At 37.6% G+C, this 24279-nt stretch overlaps 1 protein-coding gene across 3 annotated transcripts in view; it reads right to left on the reverse strand.

Moving 5' to 3' along the window:
- Positions 1-24279, reverse strand: part of LOC117317384 (mitogen-activated protein kinase kinase kinase 13-A-like) — a 187298-nt gene that overhangs the window by 13702 nt on the left and 149317 nt on the right. For all 3 annotated transcript variants that reach the window (XM_033872189.1, XM_033872190.1, XM_033872191.1), the window contains 2 exons: positions 3397-3580; positions 1691-1882 (listed from right to left, as the gene is read on the reverse strand). In XM_033872189.1, the coding sequence (XP_033728080.1) occupies positions 1691-1882; positions 3397-3580 (376 nt within the window). The remainder of the gene's footprint in view (positions 1-1690; positions 1883-3396; positions 3581-24279) is intronic.

Consider the following 24279-nt stretch of genomic DNA (forward strand, 5'->3'; position numbering starts at 1 on the left):
CGGTTGCTATATAGACGTGTATACAAGGAATTGAGCGTGACTCTCTTCGGTTGCTATGGAGACATGTATGCATGGAAGAAGCAGACAACAATATCAAAATGCCAGCGACCCTGTCGAAAAGTTCATCCTGGGCATTGTCTCTATTTTCTGAGAAAAACTGAAAGATGGGTAAGGAAGTGGAGACAGAGGAGAGAGGAAAATATTGGACTAAAAAGGGGACGTGATTCGAAAGTGGACGAAGGGTAAAACGGGAGATTGCTTAAATGAAATGCAAAGGAGGAAAATCGACGAGAAAGTGCTCCGAGGACCTGAAGAAGAGTGGAATTGATGTGAGTTATATTACTGTATCATTATTGAAGAAATGTGAAAAAATGTTGATCTTTCAAAACAATGTGGTGTCCACTATTGACAAACGATCAGTGCCAAACCCTATTTCTAAAGAGGATTGGCCACAGCAATTCTCCTGATTTACATCTAATTGAAAATCTCTGGAGTATTCTTGATATGGACGTGATAGAGACTGGTGTCCAATATCAATGGACCAATTACGAAGTCGTTTAAGATTTGCGTGGAGAGGTATACCTCGGGAACATGTGTCTTCCTTCATTCATTCAATGCCTAATAGAATAAAAAATGTTACCAGAAACAAAGTTGATGCCTTTATTATTTGACAACATTATTAATTTGAGGAACACACTTTTTTAACTCCCTTTACATTGGTAACTTGAGGTCAATTGCATGATTTTTATACTTATTTGAGTGACTCGAGGTCCTTGTGTATGCATTTCATTGAAGGATTTTCATAACACCACCAATAAATGTTTATATATGACCTTTCAATGACTAGTAAGGTATATTATATACACTGTCACCTTCATCAAACAAATGACCATTGCAGCATGTGTACTCAAAGGTGTAAAATGTGTATAAATTGTCTTCGAAATTCAAAGCATAGTATTGAAACACTACAACAGCAAAACCTTTGAATTTCAAAGACAACTGGGTTGATTTGAGGTCCCTGTGTATGATCTATAAAAACTTACGTTGGTGATTTGAGGTCCCTGTGTATGATCTATAAAAACTTACGTTGGTGATTTCAGGTCCCTGTGTATGATCTATAAAAACTTACGTTGGTGATTTGAGGTCCCTGTGTATGATCTATAAAAACTTACGTTGGTGATTTGAGGTCCCTGTGTATATGATCTATAAAAACTTACGTTGGTGATTTGAGGTCCCTGTGTATGATCTATAAAAACTTACTTTGGTGATTTGAGGTCCCTGTGTATGATCTATAAAAACTTACGTTGGTGATTTGAGGTCCCTGTGTATGATCTATAAAAACTTACTTTGGTGATTTGAGGTCCCTGTGTATGATCTATAAAAACTTACGTTGGTGATTTGAGGTCCCTGTGTATGATCTATAAAAACTTACGTTGGTGATTTGAGGTCCCTGTGTATGATCTATAAAAACTTACTTTGGTGATTTGAGGTCCCTGTGTATGATCTATAAAAACTTACGTTGGTGATTTGAGGTCCCTGTGTATGATCTATAAAAACTTACTTTGGTGATTTGAAGTCCCTGTGTATGATCTATAAAAACTTACGTTGGTGATTTGAGGTCCCTGTGTATGATCTATATAAACTTACTTTGGTGATTTGAGGTCCCTGTGTATGATCTATAAAAACTTACTTTGGTGATTTGAGGTCCCTGTGTATAATTTTGTGATTGTGGAGATAGTTCATGCCACTGGCGATCTGTTTGGTCCAGTCTAGGACCAACTGTGGTGGTATCTCCTTTCCGTCCCTGAGAATCTCGTAAAGTTGGCCATAGGGACAATACTCCATGATTATACAGTAACATGGTGCCTGAGTGCATATACCTCTGCAAAATAGAAACACAACACAATCAATATTAGAGTTGAAAACATTTTTGCTTTAAACTTAAATAAAAATACTTTGAACTAGAACCGTAAACCCTCAAAACCCTTATTTACCAATCTTCATCCCTCAAAACCCTTATTTACCAATCTTCATCCCTCAAAACCCTTATTTACCAATCTTCATCCCTCAAAACCCTTATTTACCAATCTTCATCCCTCAAAACCCTTATTTACCAATCTTCAGCTAATATAATCAGACAATATCTCGATAATGGCCAATCAGAAGCCTTCGTTACATTTCTATAGTAAGGATTTTGGAAACATCTGCATGATGTCTTAAACCATAGGCATTAAGAAAGTATGACACTAGACCAAGTTGTATCCAGGTCCTTCTTTTGTATAGATTTGGAAACAAAAAGAGAACCCAGAGAATTTTTATTGCCCAAGCTCAACATCTTTCCACTACCTGTCCAAAACTTTCTCTGTATTGCTATAAACTCTTACCATCCCTATAAAACAAGAGGCCCATAGGGCCTGTATTGCTCACCTGGTTTCATATAAAACAAGAATGATGCTTAAGTATATTTGTTGCTGGTATTGCAATGTCAATATATCATAAGCATTTTATATGAGGCATGGCCCCACCCTTCAGCCCCCCAGGGGGTCAACCTCTACATTTGTACAATTTTGAATCCCCACCCTATAACCATGCTACCATACAATGTGAGTGTTATCCATTGCTTAGTTTCATAAAAGAATTTGTTTAAACCAATTGACCCCTTTTGACCCTGTGCTCTGCCTCCCGGGGGGTCAGCTCCTTCTTTTATACAATTTTGAATCCCTACCCCATGGGGATGCTACAAGTTCAATATGAGAGATATCCATTGCTGAGTTTCAGAGAAGAAGTTGTTTATATCAACTCTGCGAAATTGACCCCTTTTGGCCCCACCCCTCAGCTCCCCAGGGGTCAGTCCTGTCATTTGTACAATTTTAAATCCCTACCCTAAGGGGGTGCTACATGTACCAGGTAAATATGAGCGATATCCATAGCTTAGTTTCAGAGAAGAAGTTGTTTATATCAATTTAGCCAAATTTACTCCTTTTGGCCACACCCCTCAGCTCCCGGGGGGATCAGCACCACCATTTGTACAATTTTAAATCCTTATCCCAAAGGGATGCCAACAGTCAAATATGAGTAATATCCATTGCTTAGTTTCAGAGAAGAAGTCGTTGATATCAATTTAGCCAAATTGACCCCTTTTGGCCCTGCCCCTAAGACCCCCCGGGGGGTCAGCCCCATCATTTGTACAATTGTGAGTCCCCATCCCATAGGGATGCTTCTGACCAAATTTGGTCAAATTCCAATCTGTGGTTATGAAGAAGAAGTCAGTTGTCGACGGACGAAAGACTGACGACGGACGCCACAGTATGGCATAAGCACACAGGTGAGCTAAAAAAACAGGAAGTACTTTGCAATAGGAAATAACTCTAACTCTGGAGTGGAAATCTTACTTACTTGAACGTGATGATGTTCGGGTGGTTAAGTTTACGGAGGTTTTTGATGTCAGTCTCTTTAACATCACGTACTTTCTTCACTGCCACTTCTTCGCCATTAAGTTTTCCCAGAAAGACTGCACCCTGAGCACCACTTCCTAGCCACTGAAGGTCAGTGATGTTCTCAAAAGGGATCTCCCAGTCATCTGTAGTATAAACCGTAAACATTTTGTATATGAAGTTGAGGCACCATGTTATTTTAAAACCAGATTAAGAGGATTGTTTTCCTAATCAACATGCTTTTTCCTCAAACAATTGGGTGATTGATACTTCAGCACACTGGTTTTTATATCCTCAATTAAACTTGCTTCAGTGTATATTCATCCAGTATAGAAGAAGTACATAGTTTATAAGAGGAGCTTATAAGGTTATCAGTGAAAGTTTACATTTTTACAGCCATTTCTCACTAAGATGGTTGTGACTTGAAAAACAGGGCCCAATTAAAACTTTGTATTTTTTGTCTTTTTGTAAAGTAATGTGTGAGGCAGCATGGATAAAAAACCAACATACAATTTGATTTTCATATATGATTCGACATACCAAACAGGTTTGTCATATATGTTATTCCTTTTTAATATTTCATTTACACTTATGATTTCTTTTACAGCAACTTATAAAATGTTGCAAGACAAACAGTGTCTCTTTGTCATTAAAATTCATGGCAAATTGTTTCCTGCATAGCTTTTCATGCAAAGACCAAATGTTCTTCCCCCTGTTGTTTGTTATAAGTCACAAAGGGACATTTGAATTTTCTGCATTGACACTTTCATAATAATTCTTTTAACTGACAGTTGGTTTGTCTTAATGAACACTACAATAAAATTCAAATAGAAATATTTAGACCAAGTACTGACCAACATGTGCAAATATAACAGTATACTAATTAGCCCAAATGTTGTCTTTACATATATTACAGTATACTAATTAGTCCAAATGTTGTCTTTACATATATTACAGTATACTAATTAGCCCAAATGTTTTTTTTACATATATTACAGTATACTAATTAGTCCAAATGTTGTCTTTACATATATTACAGTATACTAATTAGTCCAAATGTTGTCTTTACATATATTACAGTATACTAATTAGCCCAAATGTTGTCTTTACATATATTACAGTATACTAATTAGTCCAAATGTTGTCTTTACATATATTACAGTATACTAATTAGTCCAAATGTTGTCTTTACATATATTACAGTATACTAATTAGTCCAAATGTTGTCTTTACATATATTACAGTATACTAATTAGCCCAAATGTTGTCTTTACAAACATTACAGTTACTATAGTCCAAATGTTGTCTTTATAAATATTACATTATCCTAGAGTCCAAATGTTGTCTTTACATATATTACAGTATACTAATTAGTCCAAATGTTGTCTTTACAAACATTACAGTTACTATAGTCCAAATGTTGTCTTTATAAATATTACATTATCCTAGAGTCCAAATGTTGTCTTTACATATATTACAGTATACTAATTAGTCCAAATGTTGTCTTTACAAACATTACAGTTACTATAGTCCAAATGTTGTCTTTATAAATATTACAGTTCCTATAGTCCAAATGTTGTCTTTACAACTATTACATTATCCTAGAGTCCAAATATTACAGATTATTTTCTATTGAAATATATGACAAACTTGACATATGTCCCATATACAGCTGCCATGTATTGCTAATTTATTTGAATTCTTAACATTATATTATATTTGGTTCAATGCCTCTAATTGTAATTACATGGAAAAATAATACAAAGAATGAATGTAACTTATCCATCATGTTCTTATTAAAATAAACCCAACTTATCTATTCAATATTAATGTTCCCCGATCATTTTCATATGTGTATTTATAACATGAATTGCTAAATTCTGTCAAGACACAAACTCCATCTCATATCCCATATCAACCAGCCAAACCAGCATAAAACACTGTTCTTTTTAACAATTATTCTGTTTTTGTATTTTTGTTCAGTTGAATACTTTTTGAATAATGAACGCAAGAGTGTTTTCCCTCCTTCGTATCGATCAAAAGAATTGTGCTTTACGAGGAACTTGTGGCACCATTTGTCTCGTCAATAGGTAGGTGGGTGTCTCTAGGGAATTGTCCTGAATTGCACTAACCCTCAGGCCTATTGAAAGTTTAATAACCCTCCATATCCGGTACTATTGGCTAAGCTGAGTTTTACATGCTTTGCTATTGAGGTCAAACAATGGGCTTGCGTTAGGCCACACTGGCTGATCAATCGGCATGGCTACTTGATACCACTACGACTTATCAAACAGCCTGTACACAATACAATCATGTCTCAATTGGCTGCTTCTGAATATCAATATGATATTGTTCCCACTAAATGCCATAGCTTATTGGAAGGACGGGAGAGCCAGCTACAGCTGTTAAAGTTTGGTCAGGCTATATTTATCTCAGTACTGATTAATGCCTATTGAAACAAACAAAAAAAACCTCAGTAAATCCACAATCCTTAAACTGATTAAGATACAAAAATTAATATCATAGAAATCAAAAATGCTTGTAGAACCTGCATTTGCTCTGTCAATCTCTATTTTAAATGAAAAATCTTTTTATTTTATTATTTTATCAAACAATAAGTCACTTTGCTGCAGTGATCATGAGGTGTTGTTATAACAGTTGTCACGCTAGACTGACTGAGTGTGGTGATAGGATGTCATGCTTGACTGACTGAGTGTGGTGTTAGGATGTCATGCTAGACTGACTGAGTGTGGTGATAGGATGTCATGCTAGACTGACTGAGTGTGGTGATAGGATGTCATGCTAGACTGACTGAGTGTGGTGATAGGATGTCATTCTAGACTGACTGAGTGTGGTGATAGGATGTCATGCTAGACTGACTGAGTGGTGATAGGATGTCATGCTAGACTGACTGAGTGGTGATAGGATGTCATGCTAGACTGACTGAGTGTGGTGATAGGATGTCATGCTAGACTGACTGAGTGTGGTGATAGGATGTCATGCTAGACTGACTGAGTGTGGTGATAGGATGTCATGCTAGACTGACTGAGTGTGGTGATAGGATGTCATGCTAGACTGACTGAGTGTGGTGATAGGATGTCATGCTAGACTGACTGAGTGTGGTAATAGGATGTCATGCTAGACTGACTTAGTGTGGTGATAGGATGTCATGCTAGACTGACTGAGTGTGGTGATAGGATGTCATGCTAGACTGACTGAGTGTGGTGATAGGATGTCATGCTAGACTGACTGAGTGTGGTGATAGGATGTCATGCTAGACTGACTGAGTGTGGTGATAGGATGTCATGCTAGACTGACTGAGTGTGGTGATAGGATGTCATGCCAGACTGACTGAGTGTGGTGATAGGATGGCATGCCAGACTGACTGAGTGTGGTGATAGGATGTCATGCTAGACTGACTGAGTGTGGTGATAGGATGTCATGCTAGACTGACTGAGTGTGGTGATAGGAAGGCAGTGTTTTCATTTCTATGGATCAATCATTATAGTTATCAAAACTCTCTTGATAAATATCCAAAATCATTTTTTTTTTTATTATTATTTTGTTTAATGTCCTATTTACAGCTATAGGGTCATTTAAGGACGTGCCAGGCTTGGAGGTGGAGGAAAGCTGGAGTACCCGGAGAAAAACCACCAGCCTACGGTAAGTATGAGGCAACTGCCCCACGTAGGTGTCAAACTCGCAACCCAGAGGTGGAGCGCTAGTGATAAAGTGTCAGGACACTGCCGCGGCCCCCTGAATCAAATTATCAGTATCTTGTACTTAAAACTTCCAATCCATGCTCCATCCCTTTTTCATGTAAGTGATTATGCTATTTTTTCTCTCCCTTTTCTCAAATAATTAATTAATTTATATAACATTTAAGTACTAGAAGAGTACCATATTTGTTCTAGAACATTTAAAGAACAGTTCAAGAACACATTGAAGTTATAAATATGTTCCTGATCTATTCAAGAAAAATGTTCTAAGTATGCAGTTCCAGAACTGTTCTTGATGTACTAGAACTGTTCCCGATGTTCTAGGACTGTTCCTGATGTTATAGAACTGTTCCTGATGTTCTAGGACTGTTCCTGATGTTATAGAACTGTTCCTGATGTTCCAGAACTGTTCCCGATGTTATAGAACTGTTCCCTATGTTCTAGGACTGTTCCTGATGTTATAGAACTGTTCCTGATGTTATAGAACTGTGCCTGATGTTATAGAACTGTTCCTGATGTTATAGAACTGTTCCTGATGTTATAGAACTGTTCCTGATGTTATAGAACTGTTCCTGATGTTATAGAACTGTTCCTGATGTACTAGAACTGTTCCCGATATTATAGAACTGTTCCTGATGTTATAGAACTGTTCCCGATGTTCTAGTACTGTTCCTGATGTTATAGAACTGTTCCTGATGTTATAGAACTGTTCCTGATGTTATAGAACTGTTCTTGATGTACTAGAACTGTTCCTGATGTTCTAGAACTGTTTTAAATCTCTAGAGCAGGTTCACACGGTTAGTCAGAATATCCTTGCTTTAATCTTTACTTTTGAGACGCTGACAATCTACAAACTAGCCATAACCTAGCTATCTCAATTTGATTGGTGCTTCTCAGGTCAAAGGTTAAAAGTATCTGTCCTACAGTCTGAGGAACTAATGATGTTGGTTTTGCTAACAAATTGAACATGCCAAACATTAGCAATGTCTGATCAAATACTGATATTTACACAGTCTCGACTATTCCTCTGGCCAGGACTGACCACATCATTTCTATTGTATTTCTGATCTTAAAATTACCTTGCTGCATGCCCATTGTGTTGCTTCCCTCCACAGATAATGAAACTGGTTGCCATGCTGACAAAATTGACATTAACAAATCTATTTGCTGCATTTCAAAGAAAACAGATCAATCCTGTTAAAAAGATCGTGGATTTCAAAGAATATGTCATTTTCATGAGCTGATGTCACTTGAGACTACATCATATTTTTTCCATTCAGATTCTGATAATTATGTCTTCAATGTACACTAAAGACATCAAAGCAATTTGAATATTAACATCTTTATATTTTTAAATAACTTCTGGTGATTTGATCAGCTCAACAGAATCAATCATTGACAGACTGTGATAATTAACTGACAATATGTTTTGAACTTGAAAAAAAAAATGAATATTACGGTGCTCTGACTATCCTTTATCTATACTTTATCCTTATAAATACCTAGTACATCACCTACATCAAATTTATCCTTATAAATACCTAGTACATCACCTACATCAAATTTATCCTTATAAATACCTAGTACATCACCTACATCAAAATATATCCTTGGATAAATACCTAGCACATCACCTTCATCAAATTTATCCTTATAAATACCTAGTACATCACCTACATCAAATTTATCCTTATAAATACCTAGCACATCATCATGCTACATCAAAATCTATCCTTATAAAAACTTAGCACAACACCTACATCAAAATATATCATTGGATAAATACCTAGTACATCATCTACATCAAAATATATCCTTGGATAAATACCTAGTACATCACCTACATCAAAATATATCCTTGGATAAATACCTAGTACATCACCTACATCAAAATATATCCTTGAATAAATACCTAGTACATCACCTACATCAAAATATATCCTTATAAATACTTAGCACAACACCTACATCAAAATATATCCTTGGATAAATACCTAGTACATCACCTACATCAAATTTATCCTTATAAATACTTAGTACATCACCTACATCAAATTTATCCTTATAAATACCTAGTACATCACCTACATCAAATTTATCCTTATAAATACTTAGTACATCACCTACATCAAAATATATCCTTGGATAAATACCTAGTACATGACCTACATCAAATTTATCCTTATAAATACCTAGTACATCACCTACATCAAATTTATCCTTATAAATACCTAGCACATCATCATGCTACATCAAAATCTATCCTTATAAAAACTTAGCACAACACCTACATCAAAATATATCCTTGGATAAATACCTAGTACATCACCTACATCAAAATATATCCTTGGATAAATACCTAGTACATCACCTACATCAAATTTATCCTTATAAATACTTAGTACATCACCTACATCAAATTTATCCTTATAAATACTTAGTACATCACCTACATCAAATTTATCCTTATAAATACCTAGTACATCACCTACATCAAATTTATCCTTATAAATACCTAGTACACCACCTACATCAAATTTATCCTTATAAATATAAGTCTAGTGCATCAAATTAAACAGTAAATTTTGAATGTGAATTATTTCATTACAGCTGAATGTGTTAGTAATTGACATATTTCTCTTTACTTAAAATAATGATTTCAATTACGCACAAGTCAGTAAAATTGTGCAGAATTATGGAAAATAACAGAATGAAGATATCATGTGAATGTTTATTTGAATTATACAAATCAATAATTTCTGCTGGAAGACAAAACTTCTAACAAAATACACACCAAAAAATGTTATTATATACATGGGTGGGATGGAAGCTACTTCTACAACTGTAGTAAACATTCTATAGAAACACAAGGAAACATTAATATGCCAGAGTATACACAACACTAACAGACTGATTTGAATTAGCATGCGCTTTTGCCAATCTAATAACATGGCCATAATTTCGAAGTCTGACTATGGAAGATCAAGTCGAAAATCAATACACCAGCCTAATGTAAGGGAATTTTCATGGAAATTCCGCAACACAAAAACTGTTTTATAGCCCAGGGCAGACTTTTATCCAAGAAATGCCAAAAGTAGCAAGCTCTTTATACTGTATAATACGTCAATGTTGCTTTGCCATATATGCAAATTTGGAAACCAAGAACGGAACAACAACCACACGAGACATTACGACTGAGCCTTATGCCTGTGTGGTGCATATGTTATTTCCCTTGTGGGGTTTGAACAAAGACAGTGATTCCTTGTCTGTCTTGGAATCTAAAGAATTTAAAAACCTGTTTGTGCATGACAACATTGGCCAATTACTACATGTTTTCCTGCATCACTCTTAAAAATACAGTAAGATTTTAAAGACAGAATTTCAAGCTTTACTTTTTCTTGAGAAAATGTTACAGTTTCTATAAAAAGATGGCAGTACAACTTCTTTAGTGTAATATGTTGTTTCTAAATATTTTTTATCAAGATATGCCATTGTAAACTCCAGTAAAACTTTAAGTTTTGTAAATAATCAAAATAGTAATATAAAGGAAATTACTGATAGAAATATTTTCCATGTCAAACAATAAAAAAACTGATGCAATTATTTGACCTTTCTTCCATTTTCCTACATTAATGTCTTCCCTGGCATTCAGTTAAGATTGCTATACAAGCTGTTATCATTACACAGTAGGACCTTGTTATACTGCCACCGTATATCCAGTGAAAGGAACTTTGTCATACTGCTTCTATCTGTCGGTAAACCTCAGTTATACTGCCACCATTTATCCAGTAAACCCCAGTTATACTGCCACCATTTATCCAGTAAACCTCAGTTATACTAGTACTGCTGCCATTTGTTTGGAAGACCCTGTCATGATATACTTCCCAACACATAGTAAACCTCATGGTATATACATGGTATACTTCTCAACACATAAGAAACCTCATGGTATACTTCCCCACAAATAGTAAACCTCATGATATACTTCCCCCACATAGTAAACCTCATGGTATACTTCCCAACACATAGTAAACCTCATGATATACTTCTCAACACATAGTAAACCTCATGATATACTTCTCAACACATAGTAAACCTCATGGTATACTTCTCAACACATAGTAAACCTCATGGTATACTTCCCCCACATAGGAAACCTCATGGTATACTTCCCCCACATAGTAAACCTCATGGTATACTTCTCAACACACATAGTAAACCTCATGGTATACTTCTCAACACATAGTAAACCTCATGGTATACTTCCCCCCACATAGTTAACCTCATGGTATACTTCTCAACACATAGGAAACCTCATGGTATACTTCTCAACACATAGTAAACCTCATGGTATACTTCTCAACACATAGTAAACCTCATGGTATACTTCTCAACACACATAGTAAACCTCATGGCATACTTCCCCACACATAGTAAACCCCATGGTATACTTCTCAACACATAGTAAACCTCATGGTTTACTTCTCAACACATAGTAAACCTCATGGTATACTTCTCAACACATAGTAAACCTCATGGTATACTTCTCAACACATAGTAAACCTCATGGTATACTTCTCAACACACATAGTAAACCTCATGGCATACTTCCCCACACATAGTAAACCTCATGGTATACTTCCCAACACATAGTAAACCTCATGGTATACTTCTCAACACATAGTAAACCTCATGGTATACTTCCCAACACATAGTAAACCTCATGGTATACTTCTCAACACATAGTAAACCTCATGATATACTTCTCAACACATAGTAAACCTCATGGTATACTTCTCAACACATAGTAAACCTCATGGTATACTTCCCCCACATAGTAAACCTCATGGTATACTTCTCAACACATAGTAAACCTCATGGTATACTTCTCAACACATAGTAAACCTCATGGTATACTTCCCCCACATAGTAAACCTCATGGTATACTTCTCAACACACATAGTAAACCTCATGGTATACTTCCCCCACATAGTAAACCTCATGGTATACTTCCCCCACATAGTAAACCTCATGGTATACTTCCCCCACATAGGAAACCTCATGGTATACTTCCCCCACATAGTAAACCTCATGGTATACTTCTCAACACATAGTTAACCTCATGGTATACTTCCCAACACATAGTAAACCTCATGGTATACTTCCCAACACATAGTAAACCTCATGGTATACTTCTCAACATATAGTAAACCTCATGGTATACTTCTCAACACATAGTAAACCTCATGGTATACTTCCCCACACATAGTAAACCTCATGGTATACTTCCCCCACATAGTTAACCTCATGGTATACTTCTCAACACATAGTAAACCTCATGATATACTTCTCTAAGTTCTCAACACATAGTAAACCTCATGGTATACTTCTCAACACATAGTAAACCTCATGGTATACTTCCCCCCACATAGTTAACCTCATGGTATACTTCTCAACACACATAGTAAACCTCATGGTATACTTTTCAACACACATAGTAAACCTCATGATATACTTCTCAACACATAGTAAACCTCATGGTATACTTCTCAACACACATAGTAAACCTCATGGCATACTTCCCCACACATAGTAAACCTCATGGCATACTTCCCCCCACATAGTTAACCTCATGGTATACTTCTCAACACACATAATAAACCTCATGGCATACTTCCCCCCACATAGTTAACCTCATGGTATACTTCTCTAAGTTCTCAACACATAGTAAACCTCATGGTATACTTCTCAACACATAGTAAACCTCATGATATACTTCTCAACACACATAGTAAACCTCATGGTATACTTCTCAACACACATAGTAAACCTCATGGTATACTTCTCAACACACATAGGAAACCTCATGGTATACTCCCCCCCACATAGTTAACCTCATGGTATACTTCTCAACACACATAGTAAACCTCATGGTATACTTCTCAACACACATAGTAAACCTCATGGTATACTTCTCAACACATAGTAAACCTCATGATATACTTCCCCACACATAGTAAACCTCATGGTATACCTCTCAACACATAGTAAACCTCATGGTATACTTCTCAACACATAGTAAACCTCATGGCATACTTCCCCCCACATAGTTAACCTCATGGTATACTTCTCAACACACATAGTAAACCTCATGGCATACTTCCCCCCACATAGTTAACCTCATGGTATACTTCTCAACACATAGTAAACCTCATGGTATACTTCCCAACACATAGTAAACCTCATGGTATACTTCCCCCCACATAGTAAACCTCATGGTATACTTCTCAACACACATAGTAAACCTCATGGTATACTTCTCAACACATAGGAAACCTCATGGTATACTTCTCAACACATAGTAAACCTCATGGTATACTTCTCAACACACATAGTAAACCTCATGGTATACTTCTCAACACATAGGAAACCTCATGGTATACTCCCCCCCACATAGTAAACCTCATGGTATACTTCCCAACACATAGTAAACCTCATGGTATACTTCTCAACACACATAGTAAACCTCATGGTATACTTCTCAACACATAGTAAACCTCATGGTATACTTCTCAACACACATAGTAAACCTCATGATATACTTCTCAACACATAGTAAACCTCATGGTATACTTCTCAACACACATAGTAAACCTCATGGCATACTTCCCCACACATAGTTAACCTCATGGCATACTTCCCCCCACATAGTTAACCTCATGGTATACTTCTCAACACACATAGTAAACCTCATGGCATACTTCCCCCCACATAGTTAACCTCATGGTATACTTCTCTAAGTTCTCAACACATAGTAAACCTCATGGTATACTTCTCAACACATAGTAAACCTCATGATATACTTCCCCACACATAGTAAACCTCATGGTATACCTCTCAACACATAGTAAACCTCATGGTATACTTCTCAACACATAGTAAACCTCATGGCATACTTCCCCCCACATAGTTAACCTCATGGTATACTTCTCAACACACATAGTAAACCTCATGGCATACTTCCCCCCACATAGTTAACCTCATGGTATACTTCTCAACACATAGTAAACCTCATGGTATACTCCCCCCCACATAGTAAACCTCATGGTATACTTCCCAACACATAGTAAACCTCATGGTATACTTCTCAACACATAGTAAACCTCATGGTATACTCCCCCCCCCCCCCCCCCCCCCCCCCCCCCCCCCCCCCCCCCCCCACATAGTTAACCTCATGGTATACTTCTCAACACATAGGAAACCTCATGGTATACTTCTCAACACATAGTAAACCTCATGGTATACTTCTCAACACACATAGTAAACCTCATGGTATACTTCTCAACACATAGGAAACCTCATGGTATACTCCCCCCCACATAGTAAACCTCATGGTATACTTCCCCACACATAGTAAACCTCATGGTATACTTCTCAACACATAGTAAACCTCATGGTATACTTCTCAACACATAGTAAACCTCATGGTATACTTCTCAACACATAGTAAACCTCATGGTATACTTCTCAACACATAGTAAACCTCATGATATACTTCTCAACACACATAGTAAACCTCATGGTATACTTCTCAACACACATAGTAAACCTCATGGTATACTTCTCAACACACATAGGAAACCTCATGGTATACTCCCCCCCACATAGTTAACCTCATGGTATACTTCTCAACACACATAGTAAACCTCATGGTATACTTCTCAACACACATAGTAAACCTCATGGTATACTTCTCAACACATAGTAAACCTCATGGTATAATCCCCCCCACATAGTTAACCTCATGGTATACTTCTCAACACATAGGAAACCTCATGGTATACTTCTCAACACATAGTAAACCTCATGGTATAAACACACATAGTAAACCTCATGGTATACTTCTCAACACATAGTAAACCTCATGGTATACTTCTCAACACATAGTAAACCTCATGGTATACTTCCCAACACATAGTAAACCTCATGGTATACTTCCCCACACATAGTAAACCTCATGGTATACTTCCCCACACATAGTTAACCTCATGGTATACTTCCCCCACAAAGTAAACCTCATGATATACTTCCCAACACATAGTAAACCTCATGGTATACTTCCCCCACATAGTAAACCTCATGGTATACTTCCCAACACATAGTAAACCTCATGGTATACTTCCCAACACATAGTAAACCTCATGATATACTTCCCCACACATAGTAAACCTCATGGTATACTTCCCCCACATAGTAAACCTCATGGCATACTTCCCCACACATAGTAAACCTCATGGTATACTTCTCAACACATAGTAAACCTCATGATATACTTCCCCCACATAGGAAACCTCATGGTATACTTCTCTAAGTTCTCAACACATAGTAAACCTCATGGTATACTTCTCAACACATAGTAAACCTCATGGTATACTTCTCAACACATAGTAAACCTCATGGTATACTCCCCCCACATAGTTAACCTCATGGTATACTTCCCCACACATAGTAAACCTCATGGTATACTTCCCCCCACATAGTTAACCTCATGGCATACTTCCCCACATACTGAATCCCATTTTCCCCTCACGCTCCTGTATACAAGAGAACATAACCAACATCACTGATGGTATTTTCCTACCACAAAGAATAAATTACTACTTAACCAAAAATCATCTTTGTAGGACTCTAACTAAACCAAACAGACAGAGGAAACTATTCTGCAAATTTCTTTGAATGTGGAAATATTCAAAAGGACGTGTGATACTTGATTGAAAATTAGATTTTTTTGAAAACTGCTGTGTTTATTAACTTTACAAAACAACTGATTCTGTCGATAAAGACAATAAACAATACTGAGTACAAATTCTATAAGTGTTGATCATAAAACACTACATATACAACTAATGTGTAATTTAAGGCAACATGTTATATATAGAAAGTGTAAAGAAAGATACTGAGATGATCCTGACCAAAAATTGCTATTTTTGGGGGTTGGTCTAAAATCCAAGATGGCTGCCATCTTGAAAATACATTTCAAACTTCTTCTCCAGTTCCACTGGTACTTGCATGGAGCTGAAAATTGATGAGGATGTTAAGGAGAGAAAGCTCAGAAAGTGTTGTTGTTTTTTTGTAGCTTTGTTAAGACTTTGACATGGCAGCCATTTTTTAACATGGCTGCACATGCAGTCATGGTTTTCTTGAACAATACCTATTAAGATTTCTTCTTTTAATTTCCAATAGTGAGATTCAGCCAAGTGTTGTCATTTTTTGGGTCTTCAAAAATCCAGATGGCTGCCATGAATTTTTATTTCATAAAACAAGCGAGATATATATCTGTTTCCCCAGTATTCACAGTTCAGAGGTAAAAGCTATAGATATTGGTTTCTGCTAATATTTTACAGGTAGCTCAGGTTAATGATCACAGGTGAAACAATTATCATGATACAGACTATAAATGGTTTCCAATTTTTTCACTTGATCAACACATTTCTTTGTTCTCCAAAAAGTGGGCAAATAGAGAACAAGCCACTTCTAGATGATCCACAATATTACAGAAGTAAAAAAAAATTACCTTTCAAAACTTCCCTGCAAAGGTAACAGCAAATGATCTCTCTCCATGATTTCTTTCCCATGTTGTGTTTTTATGCAACTCTCACAAATAACAAACATAAGTCAGAACCATAATAAATCACCATTGGTACAAAATCCATGTACAATATACCTCACATACCAAGCAAGTTAAACAAATTTGGATATCTACATGTGGTAAGATATAGATTTTAATCTCATCACACCGTTGTATTTTCCGTGCACATGCTGAAGGAATTGTAATTTTCAAATCCAATCAAATTCAGTGTTAAGGTATCCTCCTCCAATGCAAAGTTGACTTTGAAAGCTTTCAATTCAATTTTTAAACCATCAAAAGACTATCCTCAAGATCTACCGCAGGATCTAAACATTGCTTAAAAGTTCTGAAAGGATTTGTGCCAAAACCATTCTTTTCAAAAGACTACTACAAGACAGCTAAAAGTGTTCTTCTCTCAAAATATGTTATGATGATTGCTCAAAAAAGGTTCTAATAGTATTCTTCTCTAGGGATTTCTTAAGGGATCTGTCCTGGAAGCCCTGTTGTCAAACAAAATATCTTTAACTTCCAATGAATTTAAACCAAAAGTCATCATTTCAAGCTTTTTCATTTACCATATACTTTTCTTCTCGAATTCAACTTTCTCAGAAAGTTATCAATTTTTAATGCACTGTTGATGTTGGAGAAACAAGTTATGCCTTAAATTATTCCTGTCAACACTTTTTTCAAACATCATCACATTATGGAAGGTAAACACATCTTGAATACATATCCTCCACGAATCTTTATAATATTCTGTATGTGTGAAACACTGAAATAGGCAATATGTTTAAGTCATCCCTGTCAAAATTTAAAGTCAACTTTGCCAACTTGTCAAGATGGCCACTGTTGCTGAGTCTCGTGACTCTATGTAGACACCTGTCGCTAGTCGATCGGTTAACGCCCATTACTTTCATTCACTATCAAGGACCAGCATCTGGCAAGACTTCATATGCATAGCTTTAAAAGCATTTCACTACAGCTTCCCTATCGAAACTGACGTACATGTCACCAGAACATTTGATTTGTTTCAAAGGAAATCGTGAGGTATATATTGATTATTGAGGATATCAAAATGTAGAAAAATATAGGTAACACTACAACAGCTGTAGCATGTCTCAAAACCCAAAACATCATCCAGAAGGAAAAAAGAAAAATATTCAATATAATCATCACAATGAAATCTGTTTAAATTTTAAAAAGAACATGTAATTGATTTCAACTGTTTTCAAAGTGATTATTTTCCTTGTGAGTTATGATATTGCTATTTTTTCATGAGTGCTTGTTTTTGCTTTTGAGATGGTAGTTTATAGAATAGTGGGGTGATCAATATTATACCATGTTATTGTAGTAACAGCTGTCTCCTGGACGTCATCAGGTATACACACTTTCTGTCACTACCGGGGCAGACATCCAGCAACTATATACATGTATATACTATATGGTACTCTATCACTACCAGCTAAAGAAAATCAGCAGAATGTTTTATTTATCTTTAATTTCTCCATTTCCAATGCCTCTTAATTTTTAGTGCAAGAAAAGACGAATATGGTATTAACTCGGTCACCTTTCAACACACACACAGTACAGCCCAGTACACAGTAGTGCACACAGTAACACAGTACACAGTAATACAAACAGTACACCCCAGTACACAGTAATACACACAGTACACCCCAGTACACAGTAACACACACAGTACACCCCAGTACACAGTAACACACAGTACACCCCAGTACACAGTAACACACACAGTACACCCCAATACACACTAACACACACAGTACACCCCAGTACACAGTAACACACAGTACAACCCAGTATACAGTAATACACACAGTACACCCCAGTACACAGTAATACACACAGTACACCCCAGTACACAGTAACACACACAGTACACCCCAGTACACAGTTACACACACAGTACACCCCAGTACACAATAACACACACAGTACACCCCAGTACACAGTAACACACACAGTACAGCCCAGTACACAGTAATACACACAGTACACCCCAGTACACAGTAATACACACAGTACACCCCAGTACACAGTAACACACACAGTACACCCCAGTACACAGTAACACACAGTACAGCCCAGTACACAGTAACACACAGTACACCCCAGTACACAGTAACACACAGTACAGCCCCAGTACACAGTAATACATACAGTACAGCCCAGTACACAGTAACACACAGTACACCCCAGTACACAGTAACACACACAGTACACCCCAGTACACAGTAACACACACAGTACACCCCAGTACACACTAACACACAGTACACCCCAGTACACAGTAACACACAGTACACCCCAGTACACATTAACACACAGTACAGCCCAGTACACAGTAACACACAGTACACCCCAGTACACAGTAACACACAGTACACCCCAGTACACAGTAATACACACAGTACACCCCAGTACACAGTAACACACAGTACACCCCAGTACACAGTAACACACACAGTACACCCCAGTACACAGTAACACACAGTACACCCCAGTACACAGTAACACACAGTACACCCCAGTACACCAGTAACACACACAGTACAGAACACCAGTAACCAACAGTAACACCACACAGTAACAACACCCCAGTACACAGTAACACACACAGTACACCCCAGTACACAGTAACACACACAGTACACCCCAGTAACAGTAACAACACATCCCACAGTACACCCCCAGTACACAGTAAAACAGCACACAACAGTACACCAGTACACCTACAGTAACAACAGTACACCCGTACACAGTAAACCAACACCAGTACACGTAACACACAGTACACCCCAGTACACAGTAACACACACACAGTACACCCCAGTACACAGTAAAACACACAGTACACCACCCCAGTACACAGTAACACAACACAGTACAAAAAACCCACAGTACACAGTAACACACACAGTACCACCCCCAGTATACACAGTAACCACACAGTACACCCACAAGTACACAGTAATACACACCAGTACACCCCAGTAAAATACACACACAGTACACCCCAGTACACAGTAACACACAGTACACCCAGTACACAGTAACACACACAGTACACCCCAGTACACAGTAATACACCCCAGTACACAGTAACACACACAGTACACCCCAGTACACAGTAACACACACAGTACACCCCAGTACACAGTAACACACACAGTACACCCCCAGTAACACACACAGTACACCCCAGTACACAGTAACACACACAGTACACCCCAGTACACAGTAACACACAGTACACCCCAGTACACACTAACACACAGTACACCCCAGTACACAGTAACACATTCACAGTACACCCCAGTACACAGTAACACACACAGTACACCCCCCCAGTACACAGTAACACACACAGTACACCCCAGTACACAGTAACACACACAGTACACCCCAGTATACAGTAACACACACAGTACACCCCAGTATACACTAACACACAGTACACCCCAGTACACAGCAACACACACAGTACACCCCAGTACACAGTAATACACACAGTACACCCCAGTACTACCAGGTACTACACACGTCACCAGCCAGTACACAGTAACACAACGTACACCCCCAGTACACGTATACACACAGCTACACCCCAGTACACAGTAACACACAGTACCACCCCAGTACACCAGTAACACCACACAGTACACCCCAGAGTACACAGTTATACACACACGCTACACCCCAGTATACAGGAACACACCAGTACACCCCCCATGACACAGTAAACACACCACAGTACACCCCCAGTACACAGTAACTACACACAGTACACCCCAGTACACAGTAACACACACAGTACACCCCAGTACACAGTAACACACACAGTACACCCCAGTACACAGTAACACACACAGTACACCCCAGTATACAGTAACACACAGTACACCCCGTACACAGTAACACACACAGTACACCCCAGTACACAGCTAACACACACAGTAACAGCCCAGTACACAGCTAACACCCAGTACACCCCCCAAGTACACAGTGAATACACACATACAACCCCCAGTACTACCGTAACACACACAGTACACCCCAGTACACAGCTAACACCCACACAGTACACCCCAGTACACAGTAACCACACACAGTTTACACCCCCAGTACCACCAGCTAACACACCCACAGTACACCCCCGTACACACGTAACCCACACAGTACACCCCAGTACACAGCTAACACACCAGTACACCCCAGTACACACTAACACACAGTACCACCCCAGTACACAGCTAACAACACACAGTTACACCCAGAGTACACACTAACACACCACAGCTACACCCCAGTACACCAGTAACACCACCACAGTTACACCCCCAGTACACAGTAACACAACAGTAACCCAGCCCCAGTACACAGCTAATCCACACAGTACACCCCAGTACACAGCTAACACCCACAGTACACCCCAGTACACAGTACTAACACAACGTACACCCCAGTTACACCACCTAACACACAGTACACCCCAGTACACAGTTACACACACAGTACACCCCAGTACACAGTAACACACAGTACACCCCAGTACACAGTAACACACACAGTACACCCCAGTACACACTAACACACACAGTACACCCCAGTACACAGTAACACACAGTACACCCCAGTACACAGTAATACACACAGTACACCCCAGTACACAGTAACACACAGTACACCCCAGTACACAGTAACACACAGTACACCCCAGTACACAGTTACACACACAGTACACCCCAGTATACAGTAACACACAGTACACCCCAGTACACACTAACACACAGTACACCCCAGTACACAGTAACACACAGTACACCCCTAGTACACAGTAACACACACAGTACACCCCAGTACACAGTAACACACAGTACACCCCAGTACACAGTAACACACAGTACACCCCAGTACACAGTAACACACAGTACACCCCAGTACACAGTAACACACAGTACACCCCAGTATACAGTAACACACACAGTACACCCCAGTACACACTAACACACACAGTACAGCCAAACAATGAATTGTCAAAATCTGGATTGGGAAGTGCATTTATTCCTTAATTGAAAAATTCTATAATTTTTAATACTTGATTTGGAAAATAATTCAAGCACATATGTGTATTCTGAACCTTGATTGCCACTGAACTTTCAAAGAAATATCAAGCTGGCATACAAGCTATTGCTATTAGTTAAGACGTAACATAAAATATAATGTGTTATGTCCCATTGTTCCATGTGATTACAACTTTACAAATTGTAACACCTTGGAGTATACCGTATTTTGTATTTAACCTCAAAACTGTTATATCCTAAATTCTAACACGATTCGTTTGCAACGCGTGTTTTGATTGGTTGCGGACCGACTTCTAATCTGCGATAGAACCATGACATATCGTGTTAAGCCACGCCCCGTTTCTACTCAAAACAATATGGCGTCAAGTTCGACTCGTAGCAAAATTCAACACTCTGCACCATTTATGATTGATGACCCGTGATATTGGAATCGAAAGTGAAGAAATCGAATAGAATGAATTAACTTGATAAATTTAACAAAAATCGTTAACTTCATTCTTACCGTCATTTATTGATTGAAACGTTCATTTCGTCCGTGTGTAAGCATCTAAGGTCAAGTAAAATCCGAAATGAAATGGAACAAGTGCACATAACTTTCACATAACGATTGAGCCTATAGAAACACATCAACTCTGACTTTGTCAAAACGCCCATGTCGTTATGCATACTGCATAAATCCAAATATGTCGTTAAATCTTCTGTAATAGGACTTTCACAACAATCCAAATACACCGCTTCGTCAACATACAGATCGAACTCTCGCCAGTATGGGCGTGGCCAATTGACCGACTTTGAAAGCTTCTCTCTGATTGGTCAATCCGCCACAGTATGACACGTAACTAGCGGAGGTCACAGAGTACTTAACAGCGTACTTGTAGCGATGTAAAACAATGTATCTAAATATATGCGATAGTAAACGTGTTAGAATGGGGATAGTACGTTGTTTTTCGTGGCTATACTGGCGATTAGAACATGAAATTTGGTTTAAACTCTCGACCTATCGGTCTCGAGTTCAAACCAAATATCATGTTCTAATCGCCAGTATAGCCACTCAAAACAACATACTATCCCCTAAGTATTCCAATAATTTACACAGGTTTTAATTAGAAAGTTGTAACAGAAGATTACCCAGTCTTGCATTTTGTACACACAATTTTTTTCTATTTTGAATGTTACTGCTGACGTAAGTCCAGAACAGCTGTGATGCTTGTATGATAGCTCCAGATACAAGGTGTAGGCGGGATATTCTCAAAGCATTATGCCTACTTCAATAAACTGGCTATTTATTACCTTCTTGGGAAAGGTCAAATCAAACATGACATTTCATGTATTGTCTTTTGAACAACAGCTGAAGAGAAATACAATGTGTTTTTTATAGAATTTATTTGCATTTTCTAAATGACAGTCATTAATTAATGGATGTCAAAGAGATCCTTTGATTTTAGTCATTGTATTTCATTGTATATTTTCAAAGTACTGAAGAAAATGTCAAATATATGACATTTTAGTATAGCCTAGCTACATTATTATATCTCAACAGGACTAGGCTTAATTAAGTCTCCCAATACAACATACTTAACCCTGCATCACAAGAAAACACATCATTGTTAATTGTTAATTTTATACATTTTTGTATATGAGCTTCTGAGATCCAATTTGTTCTATCTTGTCTGAACAGTCTGGCACACTTTTACAGCACTTACCACAAAGGAATGCTACAATGAAAATGATATTAATAATACCCAATTGTCTTTCTAATGGATTGTTATACCATAAAGGATGTAATTCAGTCAAACTGAAGAACAATGAAAACAATGAGCTTGTATTGACCTCCCACGTCTAATACAACTCTGAAGTTGATCTATAGGCCATTATAAGTTGATCTATAGGCCATTATAAGTTGATCTATAGGCCATTATAAGTTGATCTATATGCCATTATATGTTGATCTATAGGCCGTTATAAGTTGATCTATAGGCCATTATAAGTTGATATATAGGCCATTATATGTTGATCTATATGCCATTATAAGTTGATCTATAGGCCATTATAAGTTGATCTATATGCCATTATATGTTGATCTATAGGCTGTTATAAGTTGATCTATAGGCCATTATAAGTTGATCTATAGGCCATTATATGTTGATCTATAGGCCATTATAAGTTGATCTATAGGCCATTATATGTTGATCTATAGGCCATTATAAGTTGATCTATCGGCCATTATAAGTTGATCTATCGGCCATTATAAGTTGATCTATAGGCCATTATAAGTTGATCTATAGGCCATTATATGTTGATCTATAGACCATTATAAGTTGATCTATAGGCCATTATATGTTGATCTATAGGCCATTATATGTTGATCTATAGACCATTATAAGTTGATCTAT

The sequence above is a fragment of the Pecten maximus genome, chromosome 19 (genome assembly GCF_902652985.1).
Source record: "Pecten maximus chromosome 19, xPecMax1.1, whole genome shotgun sequence".
Lineage (NCBI taxonomy): Eukaryota > Metazoa > Mollusca > Bivalvia > Pectinida > Pectinidae > Pecten > Pecten maximus.